A 15,684-nucleotide genomic window follows, 5' to 3' on the forward strand; every position below is an offset into this window, starting at 1 on the left:
TCGTCGCGACCAAGCTCTACAATCAGAGCCGTTCCACGACGATGGCCACGGAAGAGCCTCCACCCGCGCAGATAGCAGCCGCTCCAACGACCGGGCCGCCTCCCTTGCGTTTGTGCTCTTGGTGCAGCACGCCGAGCAGCGTGGTCAAAATGCGGCTCCCACTATTCGCGAGGGCGTGTCCCAAGGCCACCGCTCCGCCGTGCCGGTTCACTTTTGTCGCCTCAATCCCTAGCAGGCGCACATTCGCCAGGGCGGCCACGGCAAATGCTTCGTTGATCTCGAAAGCGTCGACCTCATCAAGCTGAACAGCTGCTCGACTTAGGGCTTTGGGGAGAGCTAATGCAGGAGCCTATGGGTTGAAGCACATCAGCACATTCCCTGCAGTTCCGGCTGGTTGGCCCCCACATCCCCTACTTACCGTTGTAAAGGCACCTGGGTGCGTTTCTGCGTCTGCCCAACCAAGCACTCGGGCTACTGGGCTTACACCCAAGGCCTGAAGCTTCGCCTCGGAGACCAGCACGACTGCAGACGCCCCGTCAGCTAGCGCAGGTGAATTTGCTGCGGTAACAGTACCACCGCCTGCTGCCGAGGCGAAAATGGGCGGCAGATGTCGCAGTTTCGTCTCGTCAAACTACCAAGATGGGGATTGATTAGTTAGTACACACTTGGCGCCAGGCCAGGATCCGCTTGCGTTAGGTCGGCACGGGCTCACCTTGCAAAGACATTCGTCTTCTCGAACCAACACAGGCCGTTGTCCAGGCGCTGCTACCTTGATGGGTGCGATCTCCTGACGAAGGAAGCCTTGTAATGTTGCCGCAAGCGCTTTGCGGTAGCTATCAATGGCATAGTCGTCCTGCTCGTCTCTCCCGATGCTATGCGTTTTTGCGCAGAGTTCTGCCTTGAGGCCCATGTGCTCTTTGTTACCATAGGCGTCCGTCAGTCCATCTGTAACGACGCCGTTCGTGGTTCGCTTTCCATCAGTGTAATTAGGACAGCCTGACATCGATTCAGTTCCGCCAGCGATAACAACGTCAGCATACCCCAGCTGGATACTTTGAGCGGCTAACGTGATTGCCTTCATCGACGAAGCGCACACTTTGTTGATGGTCGTGCACACTGTAGTTACCGGTAACCCGGCTCCCAGGGCGCATTGGCGAGCTATATTCTGCCCAAGCCTGGGTATGCAGTCAGCCGATCGAGTACAGCAAAACAACGGAGAAAGGGCAGGCTATACCCAGCGGACAAGACATTTCCCATCAAAACTTCGTCAACATCTTCAGGTTTCAGACGAGGGACTCGGGTCAGGGCCGCTGCTTCGTACTTAGCACAGGCCGCCTTCGCACTCACACCGCCAGCTGCCCTACCTTTGATTACATGAGAACCCAACTCTACTGCAGTCAACGACGAAAGCGAGCTATCACCAGAATCAGACTCTGTCTCCGTCATACTCGGAAAATAACTCACCCTTTAAACGCACCAATGCCTGTGCGAACGCTGGCAACAATGTAAACTGGAGGATTGGCCGACATGTCCAGATGAATCTGTGATGCACTCATGCTTGAATCAGATAAACGGTTTTGAACGACTCTGTAGCCAGCGCTATCCGCTTGGGGTAGGTGCACATGCATGTACTACTGGGATACTTATCCTTGATTAGAACTTACCGAACCAACGCGGGCGGCTCTTAGCATCGATACTGGGAACTCAGACTAGACTACGTACGTAATTGGATTGGAACTTTTCGCACGAGATTACGCCCGAAAAACCATGGCATCACCATTGATTTTGATAACGTTGTCGTTCCTCGCTTATTCGTAAGACTCTCGACGCCCGGCTTCCCCTCGGACCGCTACTTACATGGCGCAGTCCTGGTCGTCAGGCATCGTGCTTCGGTGGCTTTGGTGACCTTGAAGAAAAATTGACTTGCAAGGAACAAGACCTTACCCATACTGCATGTTCTGTGCGCTGTTTCACCTCTCAAGCTTGGCTTCGATGTTGGCCGCTCCGAAGTACTCAAAGTATTACCACAACGTCGAGAGCAATAGTACTGTTGAGGTGGTATGGAATTAGATACAACGACAACTCAAGACAATCGAACTACAGTCTACTAAAGCCGCGGTAGGTTATGGTGGTAATCTGGCAAGCATACTACAGAGGCCCTGCAACAGATGAAATTTCTTTTCCCTAGTCCAGAGGAATCTGATTTGCTATAGCCGGTTCACATCTTTGGCAACGCCGCCTTTCACGGCCACACACTACTCATATATTCAACAACATGCTCTATGTTATCTGCTTATCCCTCTCTGTCAAATGCTGGTCACTACTTTCAAGTATGGCTGAGCTTTACAGTCTAGAATCTCAGCATTTCCCCAAGGCACGATCGTTTCGGCGCAGTGAGCGTTGATGAGAAGACGATGAGCCACGTCACTAAATCGATTTACTGCTTTTAACGAAAACCATGTTGTGGTTTTGGGTTCCTCCACAAGCGGGGAACCGTCAGACTACGCTACTTGCGGGGTACCTTACCACAAATAACAACTAGTGGAGAGTTGCCACCATCGCATCCCTAGTGGCGATGCTTGCATAGAAACTCTTTCTCAGTTACGTTCACTGTCAGAACTGGAAACCACCAGATAAATTCCATCCTATATTCATGATTGTAGCATCAAACCAAACATGTTTATACAGACCGAGACCTTCTCATTCAATGTCCTCTATGAAGGCAACCCAAACGCTCCTCTCGTCATCCTATCCCACGCATTGATGGCAAATCTTCATCTCTGGGATTCAACAGTCCTCGCCCTTCATGTAGCCGGCTACAGCACAATCCGCTACGACCACGTCGGCCACGGATCCACCTCGCGCCCAACAGAAAACCAGATCGGAAAGCTCCACTTCGACGACTTTTGCCTCGATATTGAACGAATAATCTCCGCCGTCGCCCCCGAGAGAACACCATTCGCAATCATCGGGTGCAGCATGGGCGGCGTGCTTGCAATCCGCTATGCGATGCTCCACCCCGGACGCGTCAAAAAAGTGGTCAGCTGCGGTGCGCCAGGGATCAACAGCCTGGAGGAGTCGAAGCCAAAATGGGCAGAAAGAATTGATTTGTTCACGCGTGAGGGCGTCGCGCCCTTGGCGGAGTTGACGGTTGAGCGCTGGATTCCTGGGCCTTTCCCTGAAGGGGTGAGAGATGAGGCGTTGAAACAAACGCTAGAGTGTACTCTGGAAGGATATCGGGCTTGCGCGGATGCGATTGTGAATTATAAGTATAGAGATGAGCTGGGGAAGCTCCAGACGGAGGACGTTATGATTCTTGTTGGGGAGAAGGATAGCGCTATCGGACCGAAGGAATTGTCGGTAGAGCTTGCAAGTGAGATAAGGGGAGGAAGATTTATGGAGCTGAAGGATTGTGGGCATGTTCCTCCTCTGCATAGACGGAAGGAGTTCGAGAAGGTGATTGTGGACTTCTTTGGTAGTTGAAATCAGGAAGGTTCGCGTATGTAGTACGCAGAGATCGATGAATGATGAGTAGAGACTCAATCGACTAACAAGTATACGCACAATCGGGTACGGTTCTCCCCATCATATTCATATCAGTGGTTTTTCGAAAAGAATGCCCCCACCCTACCATGGTTCACATTTTAAGTTCTAGCTGAAGATATGATATTTCTACTCTACTATTAGTTAGAACACATTAGTATGCTTGTTTTAATAGCTTAGTGCCCTATTTTAACGTAATTCTGGTTTTTTAACATATATAATCAGTCATTCAACGCTATGCAGCTAATAAGAGGCGGTGAATATATCACACAATTGACAAAAACGGAAACCTGTACTGTGGTAGGGTGGGGGCATTCTTTTCGTAAACGATAATAATGCGAATGTTGTATATCAGTGAAAGAAGACATAAAAAAAATGAAGGACCACATTATACAGCCCAGGTCTTTCCGGTCGCTGCTGCTGGCATGATCCGCTGCTGGAGTTGACTGTAAGCAACAGTCAGATACATCGGGAGATAATGCTTGAATGATTAGAAACCTGAAACTGATGAGCTTTCAACCGTTTCACTATACTAGCCGCCCCTGCCCTGTCTCTATAGCCAGGCGTTAGCTTCGAGGCAGAGAATACAGGCCAAGAGATGAACTTCAAGGCATTGCTGAGTAAGTAGGTGTGTCTTGGGTTTGCGATGAAGATGCTAACGTTGAGGTAAGGTCCATCAAATTCGAAGTTAGTCGGATATTTCTTGCACAGCACAAGGCTCGGGGGTACTATACTCGGCAGCCTGATGTGCAATAATAAGACTGCTTTAATGCGCCGTTCGAACTTTGTCACAAGAACTACTCCACATTCTCGTTTCTTCTCAAATCATCACCCTTCCGCATCAGTTCCACCTTGTCCTCATCGTTCACTAACTTCTCCGCCAACACGTCCTCATCTTGTCTCCCCGCTTCCAATCCTGCACAATTCAACAGGAGCTCCCCAATAAGGCGTTCTGCATCCACTGTACTCCTGGTCAGCGCATGATCATCGCCCTCGAAAAGCTTCAGCACGCGATCCCCGTTCGGTCCATACTGCGTGTACAATCTTTCCGAGCAGGTAAGTTCAGTGTGCGATCTCCAGTCCCATGCAGCAAGAGCAGTGGCCTTGGTGCAAGCGATCGAATGCCATTATTTTCCGCAGTCTGGATCGCGACCGTGGCGCAGCCGACGACTCGTGGATCTTGTCCTCCTGCCGTGAAGACTGGGGCTCCACCGAAAAACCACCCTACAAGCGCGAATCTGCTAATTCTGTACTGCTCTTCCAATGCTGTATAGCAGCTAGCACATCTGCAAAGCAGTAGCGGTTGCGCGCTGGAAAGCGATAGTCAAGACGTAGAGCTGGGACAGGCCGTTTTAGTGAGGTAAATTTGTCCGCAAGAGAGAGATGGACGGAGAGTGGACCTACCACGCCTCCCCCTGCACCGCAGGGTAGGATCGCTACAGTGCTGGTTGGGGATGTGGTGGTGGAGGCGGGGAGATGCAGAAAGCCTGGCACGGCGCCATCGGGGCCACCTGCATCGACGATTTTATGGAGAGCGGTTGTTCGACGCAGAGCTTCGCGGCATGTGGTATCTATCAAGGGCTCCGACTCGGCAACAACACTAGTAAACCCTTCTCTGCAACAGCTCCCTCTATCACGGGGTTGTCTCTCCGCCAATCTCTTACACCCTCACACCTCAGGACTATGGAGCTAATTCTCAGCGCAGGCGCATATCCAACGGCTGGATCTAGAGAGGCAAACTACCGCATCAACTAGCTGCTCGCAGTATGTCTCTAGAGAACGGAAGGCTATGGGACTGACGTTGGGCGTTCACGTAGTTGTTAATGTGGGCGGGGTGTTTTCTTTTTTTCGCCGTCGTGGTGGCATAGGAAAAATTGATAGAAAAGTAGGCGATATGATGGCTGTTCTAGGATCGACACGCTAACTATGTTTGCTATCATGTCCTACTTTCCTTGAAACGGTGGCATCACTGTATGATCGGTACACATGAAGTAGGTATAAGGAAGTGCTACATGTGCTTTTCGAGTAGGTGTTAGTAAATGATGTAAATCACGTAGGAATTAACGTTAGGGAGAAACCAGCGTTCAAGCACGAAGTAACGGAAACAAACAGTGGATGCCGTCGATTCATCAATGCAATGTAATCTACACGAGTATTCCATCGGCTTGGTAGCCTCATACTGGCATCATCGCAGGCTGACCCGTATGTGCGGTAGCTGTATGCCATTATCCATCATAGCATCATGCAAGGGCATGCTTATTTGTTCAGCTCGTCAGCCCTCTTCTTGAGCTCCTCCTTGCTCGCGGGCTCGGGAAGGTTCTCGGCGTGGACGGGTCCCTACGGAACATTAGCACAGCTTGAGCTGTGGTCGAGCTAAGCATGACGTACGGGAGCAGCCTTGTGTGCGAGCGAGGATAGAGAGCCGCCAGAGGTCGCGCCGGTATCTTCCTGGTGGTTAGGATGAGAGGACGCGTTCGAGTCAGAGGACTCCTTGGCGACTTGGTCGGTGATGCCTGGAGGACGATTGTTAGCATCCTCCATCTTCATGTGAGCGCTCTCGAACACGGCATAGTGACCCGCGTCGGGTGCCAATAGAAGGAAGGTTGACGTACTGCCAGTGGCACGCTCTTCGGCGGGGTGGACAGGCATGTTTATTGTTGTTCTTGCTGTTCGGTATTTGGGGTAGCTAACGAAGACGGCTGTTGGTCCTCCTTGTCGTCAAGCTTTAAGCTATTAAACTGTTCTGTAGGTTCCTTATTGTCGACTTTGATCTGAGAGAAAACGTCGACTTTTTGGGCGTAGTAGTCTTTGATCAGGTTGATAGTAGTCTTGGTGGATGCTGGGGGTGACATGTTTATATGCGTCTCGCGCGGCTCAGAGGCTTAGCACGACGTCGTCGGTGACGTAGGTCATGTGGAGGTGTCTATTAGTGGGTGGTTGTTGCCCAGGCGCATGGGACGCACTAGGTAATTGCGGGGCAGATATCACGTGGATAAACATTCACCCACATCTCAGCAGCTGCGACTAGGCACCTGCCCATGTATAGTGATACTGCCTGGACTGACTAGAAAGAGTTTTTTGGGTGAGGTGTAAAATATTGGCTTCGTCCTAAATGATCGTCACGCGGCGCGGTTTCCATTTCACAACTACAAGTGTACCTGGTCATCGTACTATTCACGCTAGGCTCACACAGTACTCTCAAGTGACGGAGCTAGCTGTGTATGTCGATGTTTCGGAGGTTCATAATCTACGGTCAGGCCAGATTGGCTTTGGATACGACTGAGCATTTATAGGGGCTTCTACGAGGCACGAGAGCAGCAGATGTCTCAAAAAATAATATTGTCTCCAGTAATCAACTGCGAAGTACATCTCGTCAACAACAGTCGATGTAGGAAAGGTAGGATGGGTGCGGAAGGCCCATCCGTGGAAGCTACTACGAACAATACTCGTGCTAAGATGGGTCAAGTGGCGCGCGAAGCGAACAGAAGGAGCCTAGAGAGACATAATTCGAGTATCTAATAGTTATAGAATACAGGTTATTTGACTCTGCTTCTATGCGTCGACGTAACATCACGGATTATGAAGGACAGAACCGCTCCACGAACCCAGCTCCCTACTTATCATTTCCGGAGCATCTCTAGCCACTTGGATTTTAATTTTCTTGCTTCCTGGTCGCCATGATACTAGCAAAGCTCGTATTTGGAACCGCGGACGTATTTTTGCAGTCACACGGGTGAGATGCTGACGTTCAGACAGCGATTTTCGACTTCATACCTAGATTCGACTGACGTCTCTGCGAAAGTCAATGCAGCCGGGAAGTTTGGCTTCAGCAACCATTCGATTGATGCTAGGCAGACCAATGGAGATGGAGCGACAGCGGGGAAATCGAGGTTTCAACGGGACGGGATTGGCTAGTGCACGTGATCATCGCTCGAAGGCTTGGCGTCAGGCAAGCTCGCCGCGTGGAGCTGTTGCGCCTAAAGGTCCGACAACATCTCAAGCCCGCGAATACCAGCTCCACCTACTGCATCTCTCCGTCGGTCGCTGCCCGCTATATTCAGCCTTGAACATACTCCACCCTTGACGTACACATAATGGCCGACCGATACTCTTTTTCGCTCACCACCTTCTCGCCTAGGTAAACACCTCTCGTCCAGTCTGGGAAGGCTAGAGCTAACTGAAATCTAGTGGCAAGCTGGTGCAGATAGGTACGGCTCACACCAACCTGATTCCTATAGAACTTAGCAGCAGAGGAACACGTGGACTAACGGGGCTTTAGAGTATGCCTTAAATGCGGTCAACCAGGGTGTAACTTCTCTTGGAATCAAGGGTACGTTTGTGTCTATGCATTAGCCCCTACATACTAACGCTTTCCTCAGCTACAAACGGCATCGTTCTTGCAACCGAGAAGAAGTCGTCCTCGCCGCTCATCGATTCATCGTCGTCATCGAAAGTCAGCTTGATAACTCCCAATATCGGCATGGTCTACTCAGGCATGGGTCCGGATTATCGCGTGCTCGTCGACAAGGCGCGCAAAGTCTCACATACCGGCTACAAGCGCATCTACAACGAGTACCCACCGACGCGGATATTGGTCCAAGACGTGGCGCGTGTCATGCAGGAGGCGACGCAGTCTGGTGGTGTTAGGCCGTACGGAGTCAGCTTGCTGATTGCGGGTTGGGACGACGGAATCGAGCCGGAGAAGGAGGAGAAGCAGACTGAGGAGGAGGCAGACGTCGAGAAGAAGAAGATCAGCGGCAAGACCGGCGGCATTCTGAAGGGCGGACCTAGCCTGTATCAGGTAGACCCCAGCGGCAGCTACTTCCCATGGAAAGCGACGGCCATCGGCAAGAGCGCAACAAGCGCGAAGACTTTCCTCGAGAAGAGGTACACCGAAGGCTTGGAGTTGGAGGATGCTATCCACATTGCGCTGCTCACGCTGAAGGAAACCATAGAAGGCGAGATGAACGGCGACACTGTCGAGATCGGTATTGTTGGCCCGCCAGAGAACCGATTACTCGGCTTCGAGGGTGTGGAGGGAGCTCAAGGACCCCGCTTCAGGAAGCTGAGTCCGCAAGAGGTTGAGGATTACCTGACGAACTTGTAGAGCGCTGCAGGAGTTGGGGGTAGCATCTCGGGTGGATATGTAATGATAGACCGACTGCCGGCGCTCACGCAGGCTCGCTCTGGCATATGACGAACACGAAATAGATGGCATATACCATACATATTTACGTTCAGTGTTAATCGCCGTGAAGTAAATGCAGCTCGAATAGCAGGACCTGTCTTAATCAGGCTTAGTGCGGGATGCACCTCCCCTTGCTCTGAGGGTTTCACTGCTTTCTTTCCCTCCGACTCAACACGGATATGTGCCCACGAGACAAGTTCATGGAGCCCCCGAACGGTTCTGGCGATGTTGATGCATCTCTCGACTCCAATGTCGAGTTTCCTGGAATTCGACTTCGTGCCTACCAGGCTGAGATGCTGGAAGCGAGCCTACAAGCGAACATTATTGTAGCCTCGGATACAGGCAGCGGCAAAACGCATATGTTCGTGAGCCCACTATAGTTTTGATTTCTGTTCGTCTTTTCCCAAATAACACTTCATAGAGCGCTGGCACGGACAGCTGCGGAACTGGAAACCTGTGATCCCTCTAAGGTGTGCCCTTCCTTCACGGTGACTTGTGCGACTGGTGGACTGACATGAGCTAGCTCATTTGGTTTCTCGCACCTACTGTAACACTATGCGAACAACAGTTTAGCGTGTTCAGATCAAATCTCCCAGCATACGAAACGCAACTGCTTACCGGAAATGACGATGTCGACCACTGGACTGACCAGACTACCTGGGACGCTGTGCTGGCTAACGTTCGTATTGTTTTGTCGACGCATATGATCCTTCTCGATGCGCTCACTCATGGATTTGTTAAGATGAGCAAGTTAGCTCTGCTCATATTCGACGAAGGTTGGAACCCTTCGAGGATGATGCTGTACATGAGCTGACGCCTTCTAGCTCATCGTACGTTCTTCGACTTAAGCTGGCTGCGAAATTTCGGAGCGCTGATTCTATAGACTGCACCAAAAAGCACCCTGCGAACCTGATCATGGCAAATTTTTATTTACCGAAACTTCACGAGGATGTGGATCTACCCATGATACTTGGGCTCAGCGCAAGTCCGGTGATGAAAGCAAAAGCCAGTGACGAAGCGCTTGAGTGAGTAGTGAAGTGTTTGGGTTTAATGCTTCTGACTAGGACAGGGAGATCGAGAGAAATCTGAATGCGATCACCAAGACACCGAAGATTCATCGTGGGTTCTCTTAATCGAATTGACGAGACTGGTCGTCACGCTCATTTTTCGTTAGGTTCTGAACTGCTCCGCTTTGTGCACAAACCTCAACTCGTTCGGTTGGATTATTCGCCGGTAGTAAGAAGAGATTCGCCCTTGTACACGGCACTCAATTTACAACTAATGACATACGACATGCGCAGTGATCCATACCTGCTAGACTTAGTCCATAAACCTAGCAAGTCTCGCAACGTGACGATGAATTTTGAGGAGACTATCTTCAAGAAAAATACGTATTGTTACAAAGAGCTGAAGGCTCTCGTTGACAAATACGAGGCTACCGCGGCAGAGCTGGGGGCTACTGTAGCTGATTGGTGCCTGCAACAATGCATCGCCCAGCTGCACAAGCAGGTGAATCACAAGCCCCCACAACGTTGACAACACGTAATTTGACAGTGTGGTTAGATTCGCACTTCAGACCAACTGCTCGATTGGTCGCATGCGGAAATGGATCACCTCCGAAAAATCCTCGGTCGTCTGCCCTTGCCCAAGGACTACGCCTCTAGACCCTTGTCGCTTGACAATTTGTCGCCTAAGGTTCAACTTTTAGCTGATCTCCTTGCCTCAGAAGTCAATCCTAGCTTGACAGCTCTCGTTTTCGTAGAGCAAAGAGTCTGGGTAGCCGCTCTTGCCGAGCTCATCTCGATTCATCCGAAACTACGAGGCAAACTTAGTGTTGGAACTTTCGTTGGAAGTTCCATGTCTGTGAGAAGGAAGTCCGGCATAGCAACCATGATCGAGCCCAAGAATCAGCAGGACACTCTAGACAAGTTCAAGTCCGGAGACATGAACTTGATCATTGCTACTACTGTCTTGGAAGAAGGTATCGACGTATCAGCTTGTCATCTCGTTATCTGCTTTGAAAGCCCCAAAAACCTCAAGTCATTCGTACAACGTCGAGGGCGAGCGAGAAGAATACAGTCCAAATACATCATCTTCATGGCTGACGAGGGGAGCGACCGAACTCCGGCGAAATGGGAAAGACTGGAGAAAGAGATGAGGGACACATATGAGGACGATTCGCGTCGCATTAAAGAAGCTGAGGAGAGAGAAATGATTCACGAGGAAGGCGATCGATTCTACAGAGTCGCAAGTACAGAGTAAGTGTTGTTTGCACAGACTTCGCTTGTTTGCGCTACTAGAGCAAACTGACTCATGGATCTACAGTGCCTTACTTACGCTCGACAACGCTGTACCACATCTCCATCACTTTTGCGACCTGCTCGGTTCCGGTCCTTATTATGATCCTAGGCCACAGTTCACACTCAAAGACGACGGTGGCAATGTTGCAGCTGAAGTCACACTTCCGCTTGCAGTCGATCCTGCCTTAAGAGTAGCACGCAGCCTCAGATCCTGGAGAACAGAGCGCATGGCAGTGAAAGATGCAGCTTTTGAAGCGTACAAGATGCTCCATCAAAGTGGGTTGGTCAAGGACAGCCTTCTGCCAGTAAGAGAAGATAGGGATGCCCTAGCCGCAGAATCTGACAAGACTGCATCACTAATAGAGGTATCTCCTTCTTTCGATCCCTGGCTTCCGATTGCGAAACGTCAAGAGCAAGACCCGAATACATACCACCGCACCCTATTAGAGTTCCAGGGTATCCAAGAACAAGCCTTGTACATGACCTTTCATCTTCCCGTACAATTGCCCGCTCTGCCTGACCTCACGTTGTTCTGGAACGAATCCAAACGTATTACGGTCAAGAGCCACGGGCTACAAGAAGTCGAAGAATCCGATGAATCAATCAGACAAATGCGTGGTATCACTCGGAAAATTCTGGCTTCGGCACATGGTGTGCGCATCAACCAGATACGCACCGATTTTCTCTGGCTTCTGGTCCCTTGCCTCGGATTAAGCGCAAGACCACATGGGAGTGACTCCAGTCTCAGGAGTTGGGATGTCGAAACAAGTTTGGTCGAATCGGCATCGGAATTGATCAATCAGGGCAAGACTGACTTGAATCAATGGGGTCAAGTCGAGGTCCGAGGAGACGAACGAAAATGGATTCCAAAATTGATTGACGCATATGAATCTAAGCCTACCCTTCGCCTCACGCGGGTACCCAAACGACGCGACTTTCTTTATCCTGTACCGTTCAGTCAGCGTGGAAACGAGGCTTACACAAGCACAGAGAAGTTTCCTGCTTCCGAATGTGTTGTGGAGATGCTTCCTCTCGCCTATTCTGTCTGCGCAATGCTGATGCCAGCAATCCTATACCGCTTTGAGAAGTACCTGGCGACGAATTCACTACGTCAGGGACTTCTAGCCCCTCTGTCATTCCATGAGATTGACGATCTTCCTCTGATAGTCCAAGCGCTGACATCGTCAAGCACGGGAGATGTTGCGCATTATCAAAGGTGCGTTTGACCGAACGACAAGGCTTGCTCTAGCATTGGAGCTTGTTATCATGTATCTTCTGGAGGCGATTGCTTTCCATCTTCCTAGATCAATTGGTCGTCGGCTAATGAGAGCGAATTGTAGACTTGAGTTCTTCGGAGACTGCATTGTGAAGTTCATCACTTCTGTTCATCTTATGGCCAGTAATCCGAAATGGCCAGAAAGCTTCCTTACAGCAAAGAAAGGCAAGCTATCCCTGTTCCATTCGCAGCAGCACCTGCAGTATCTCCCAGCTTGTCCAACCTCGACGTCTCCTCTTAACATATATCTACTTTTCCAGTATGCGTCCATAATTTACTCATTCTGCTGACACCTTCGTACAGGCAAGATTGTGTCAAACATCTTTTTCGCCCGCGCAACTCTCTCCGCCGGCCTCGACAGATTTATCATCCGAAAACGCTTCACAGGCGCGAAGTGGCGACCCCGCTATGCGGCCGACGTCCTCTCCGCTCCTCCGACACAACATCATTCCACAATATCCTCCAAAACCCTCGCCGACGTAATAGAATCCCTCGTCGGCGCTTCCTACCTTATAGGCGGATTCCCCAAAGCCCTGAACTGCATGCAAACTCTCCTCCCCCTCGAACCATGGACGCCCCTCCCAGAAGCCAATGAAATCCTCTACAACGCCGTACCAGCCGACATAGACATCACCGGTCTCTCCACCCTGGAAAGTCTCGTCGGCTACACCTTCACCAAGAAAATGGCTCTCCTAGAAGCGCTTACCCATCCGTCCTACAAGGGCCCTTTGGCAAATTGCTCCTACGAGCGGCTGGAATTTCTCGGCGACGCAGTGCTGGACTACATCATTTCTCGACGTCTGTACTCCGAGGTCCCGGAGCTTGGACACGCGAAGATGCACAGCATACGCACCGCGATGGCGAATGCGGCGTTCTTGGCTTTTAGGATGTTCGAGACGAGGATAGCGGAGGATCGCACGATGCCGGATATGAGGAAGGAGGTGCATTACAGATGTCTGTGGCAGTTCTTGAGATCGGATGCGTCGGCGTTGGTTGTGGGGAGAAATGCTGCGATTGTACAGTATGATGCTGCGAAAGAGGCTATCAGGCATGCGCTACACCATGAAGGAGTATTCCCGTGGCATATCCTCGCTTTGACCGACAGTCCGAAGTTCCTCTCCGACATCGTGGAGTCGGTCATTGGGGCTATATATGTTGACTCGCACGGGGATATTGCTGCATGCGAGGTCCTTGTCCGGAAACTGGGGATTTTGGACTGCTTGGACAGGATTCTAAAACATGGCGTGGATTGCTTGCATCCCAAGGAAAGATTGGGTATTCTCGCTGTGGAGAAGGATATACAGTATTTTAGGGTCACGGCAGGGGAGGATGAGGTGGTGGGTGGCGCGAGGAGGAAGTATAAGTGTCAGGTCAGGGTTGGAGGGGTGGATGTGGGTGATGTGGTTGAGGGGGTAAAGAGGTTGAATGCGGAGACTGTAGCTGCATGGGAGGCTTGCAGGATTCTGGAGGCACGGAAGAATGAGGGGGTGGATGGGGATGTAGAGATGAAGGAGGTGATTGAAGATCCGAGTGAGGATGAGGAGTGGTTTGATGCGGAGGGCGGAGTTGAGTTGAGTGATGGATAGTCTTTAAAGACGTTGAGTACTTGCATCAGGCCATCTTGGCCCATTGAAGATCATCTTGCGGATCTTCGCCAGTGGAGTACTTGCATGCGACCATGCATTTCACTACCTGGCCGTGATGACTAATTTATCAAAGGCGGGCTCTCATCATACAATTCGCCAGCGACAGTTTCAATCCTCTGGTTCCGATCAAATGTATTATCAATATAGCGTTGACACTTAAGAGCAAGTGCCAACTGCTCTGGAGGAAAACTCTACAATTATTCCTACACTACGGTCCTCCAGAGCGACATGTTTGATGCGGAACATCAACGGGACATATATGGGATTACGAATTCATGGATATATACCAAGGCCGTGCGAAAACATGAAATACACCAGAGATGGATATGGCGTGCACACGACTGTGAATACGTGTAGTTCACTTCCCAATTTCCTTACCCCTGCCGGCCACTCCCGCTTCGAATTAAACGCGCTCCTAAACTCCTCCGTGTCAGCCGCAGACGCCGCGATCACGAGATTCAACCTCCAGAAGCATACCATAAGAACATATGGCTCCCCTGACGATCTCGCCAACGATCGAGAAACCGACCTCAAACTCACGAGCACCAGAACCGATAAGCACTACGAGGCCACGCTTGCGAGTATCAAAGCGGGGAAAGACGCATAAATTGGATAGCCGATTGCAGTATCACAGGATCATGCTCATGAGATGGCCAATGCGGCGAAAACGTCAGTAGGAAGGGTTGCCGTCGGTCAGCAGGGTCGGTGGGCGCCCCTGGTCCGCAAGCTGGAGCGGTTATGCAAGGTGAAGAGTAGTCAGTTCACCATGTATAGGGGTTGGACTTCTTTGCCGGGTGCGTATTTACGGAGAGGAAGATTGAGGTGAATTCTATGACAATGTTTCTAGTCACATTCTTTCTCAGCCCATCAGCAGCTCAAAGCATGGTGACCAGGTCGCATAGCTTCCCCAGACGCCACTCCAAACGCAATCCTCAATCACCAACTCCTCGAAACCACTCCCTTCCCGAGAACGCTTCATCTCGAATGGCGCATCGATCTCGAGAAAAAGGCCAATTAGGGCTCATATCGCTAAATCGTATGATTTTGGGGACTGGAACGGCGTACGCCAATACTATACCTGCTATCAAAGCTCATGGGTACTAAACTAGTAAAGTAGAGAAAGTGTAGTGGGCTTGGATTGAGGAGCAAAAGGAAGTCAGTGTTCGAGTGAGGTCGGTGGGGAGAAAGCTGTTTGCATTTGCTGATGCGGTCGAGGAGGGTGGGTTGGGCTTGAGAATGCGGCGAAGAGGGCGAGGCAATTAGAAGGGTGGCTTGTTGGAGCTGGGGTTTGATTGCAATCTTCTAATGTTTGAATGCAAGAGCTCGACTCGAGACTTTTTTCCGACCAGGTATTGGTTCTAGAATGAGTCGATCGCTGATTTCGTCCTTCATGGTTGAGTAATATGCTGAGCGCACAGTAACTGTGTGAGCTCCATCTTCAACCTTCTGCCTCTGCTCAGTCTGTTGAACTGCTGTTTAGAACAACGTCTGACGAATTTAGGGTAACTCGCATGAGCCCTCTCTACGTTGAATCTGCTTCGTTGATTCTACTCAAAGGGCGACCAGGCCCTTTATATAGGCCTGATCGCTTGCTAGTTAATACTTTGTCTATGTTTCACTTGAACCCATCATCTGATGTGTGTCAAGCTGATTGCCTGTCCAACACTCTAATCATGAATGCATACAGTGCATGGCGGGCGGCATAACGGGCATGAAAATGATACAAATACG

At 50.6% G+C, this 15,684-nt stretch overlaps 7 protein-coding genes across 7 annotated transcripts; 5 read left to right on the plus strand and 2 right to left on the minus strand.

The window, feature by feature from the left end:
• Positions 1–22: 22 nt before the first annotated feature.
• On the minus strand, positions 23–1,081 carry ERG10_1 (erg10, acetyl-CoA C-acetyltransferase; the record flags this gene model as incomplete). Its single annotated transcript, XM_056212937.1, has 3 exons — positions 23–349; positions 419–631; positions 770–1,081. The coding sequence occupies 3 exons, from the start codon at positions 1,079–1,081 to the stop codon at positions 23–25; spliced, it is 852 nt and encodes a 283-aa protein (XP_056073245.1).
• A 1,595-nt stretch (positions 1,082–2,676) lies between these two features.
• On the plus strand, positions 2,677–3,483 carry N0V89_004148 (uncharacterized protein; the record flags this gene model as incomplete). Its single annotated transcript, XM_056212938.1, has 1 exon — positions 2,677–3,483. The coding sequence occupies one exon, from the start codon at positions 2,677–2,679 to the stop codon at positions 3,481–3,483; it is 807 nt and encodes a 268-aa protein (XP_056073246.1).
• Positions 3,484–5,799: 2,316 nt separating this feature from the next.
• N0V89_004149 (uncharacterized protein) lies at positions 5,800–6,192 on the minus strand (the record flags this gene model as incomplete). Its single annotated transcript, XM_056212939.1, has 3 exons — positions 5,800–5,880; positions 5,932–6,056; positions 6,156–6,192. The coding sequence occupies 3 exons, from the start codon at positions 6,190–6,192 to the stop codon at positions 5,800–5,802; spliced, it is 243 nt and encodes an 80-aa protein (XP_056073247.1).
• Positions 6,193–7,637: 1,445 nt separating this feature from the next.
• PRE8 (Proteasome subunit alpha type-2) lies at positions 7,638–8,650 on the plus strand (the record flags this gene model as incomplete). The annotated part of the gene is made up of 4 exons (XM_056212940.1): positions 7,638–7,681; positions 7,732–7,751; positions 7,823–7,873; positions 7,923–8,650. 4 exons carry the CDS (start codon positions 7,638–7,640, stop codon positions 8,648–8,650), a joined length of 843 nt encoding a protein of 280 aa, XP_056073248.1.
• A 281-nt stretch (positions 8,651–8,931) lies between these two features.
• dcl2_1 (Dicer-like protein 2) lies at positions 8,932–9,760 on the plus strand (the record flags this gene model as incomplete). Its single annotated transcript, XM_056212941.1, has 4 exons — positions 8,932–9,096; positions 9,255–9,507; positions 9,556–9,561; positions 9,615–9,760. 4 exons carry the CDS (start codon positions 8,932–8,934, stop codon positions 9,758–9,760), a joined length of 570 nt encoding a protein of 189 aa, XP_056073249.1.
• Positions 9,761–10,087: 327 nt separating this feature from the next.
• Positions 10,088–13,893, plus strand: dcl2_2 (Dicer-like protein 2; the record flags this gene model as incomplete). The annotated part of the gene is made up of 5 exons (XM_056212942.1): positions 10,088–10,240; positions 10,295–10,989; positions 11,057–12,141; positions 12,221–12,247; positions 12,611–13,893. The coding sequence occupies 5 exons, from the start codon at positions 10,088–10,090 to the stop codon at positions 13,891–13,893; spliced, it is 3,243 nt and encodes a 1,080-aa protein (XP_056073250.1).
• Positions 13,894–14,279: 386 nt separating this feature from the next.
• N0V89_004153 (uncharacterized protein) lies at positions 14,280–14,560 on the plus strand (the record flags this gene model as incomplete). Its single annotated transcript, XM_056212943.1, has 2 exons — positions 14,280–14,284; positions 14,311–14,560. 2 exons carry the CDS (start codon positions 14,280–14,282, stop codon positions 14,558–14,560), a joined length of 255 nt encoding a protein of 84 aa, XP_056073251.1.
• Positions 14,561–15,684: the final 1,124 nt, after the last annotated feature.

The sequence above is a fragment of the Didymosphaeria variabile genome (assembly GCF_027946475.1).
Source record: "Didymosphaeria variabile strain IMI 356815 chromosome Unknown scaffold_3, whole genome shotgun sequence".
In the NCBI taxonomy this organism is placed as follows: Eukaryota; Fungi; Ascomycota; class Dothideomycetes; order Pleosporales; family Didymosphaeriaceae; genus Didymosphaeria; species Didymosphaeria variabile.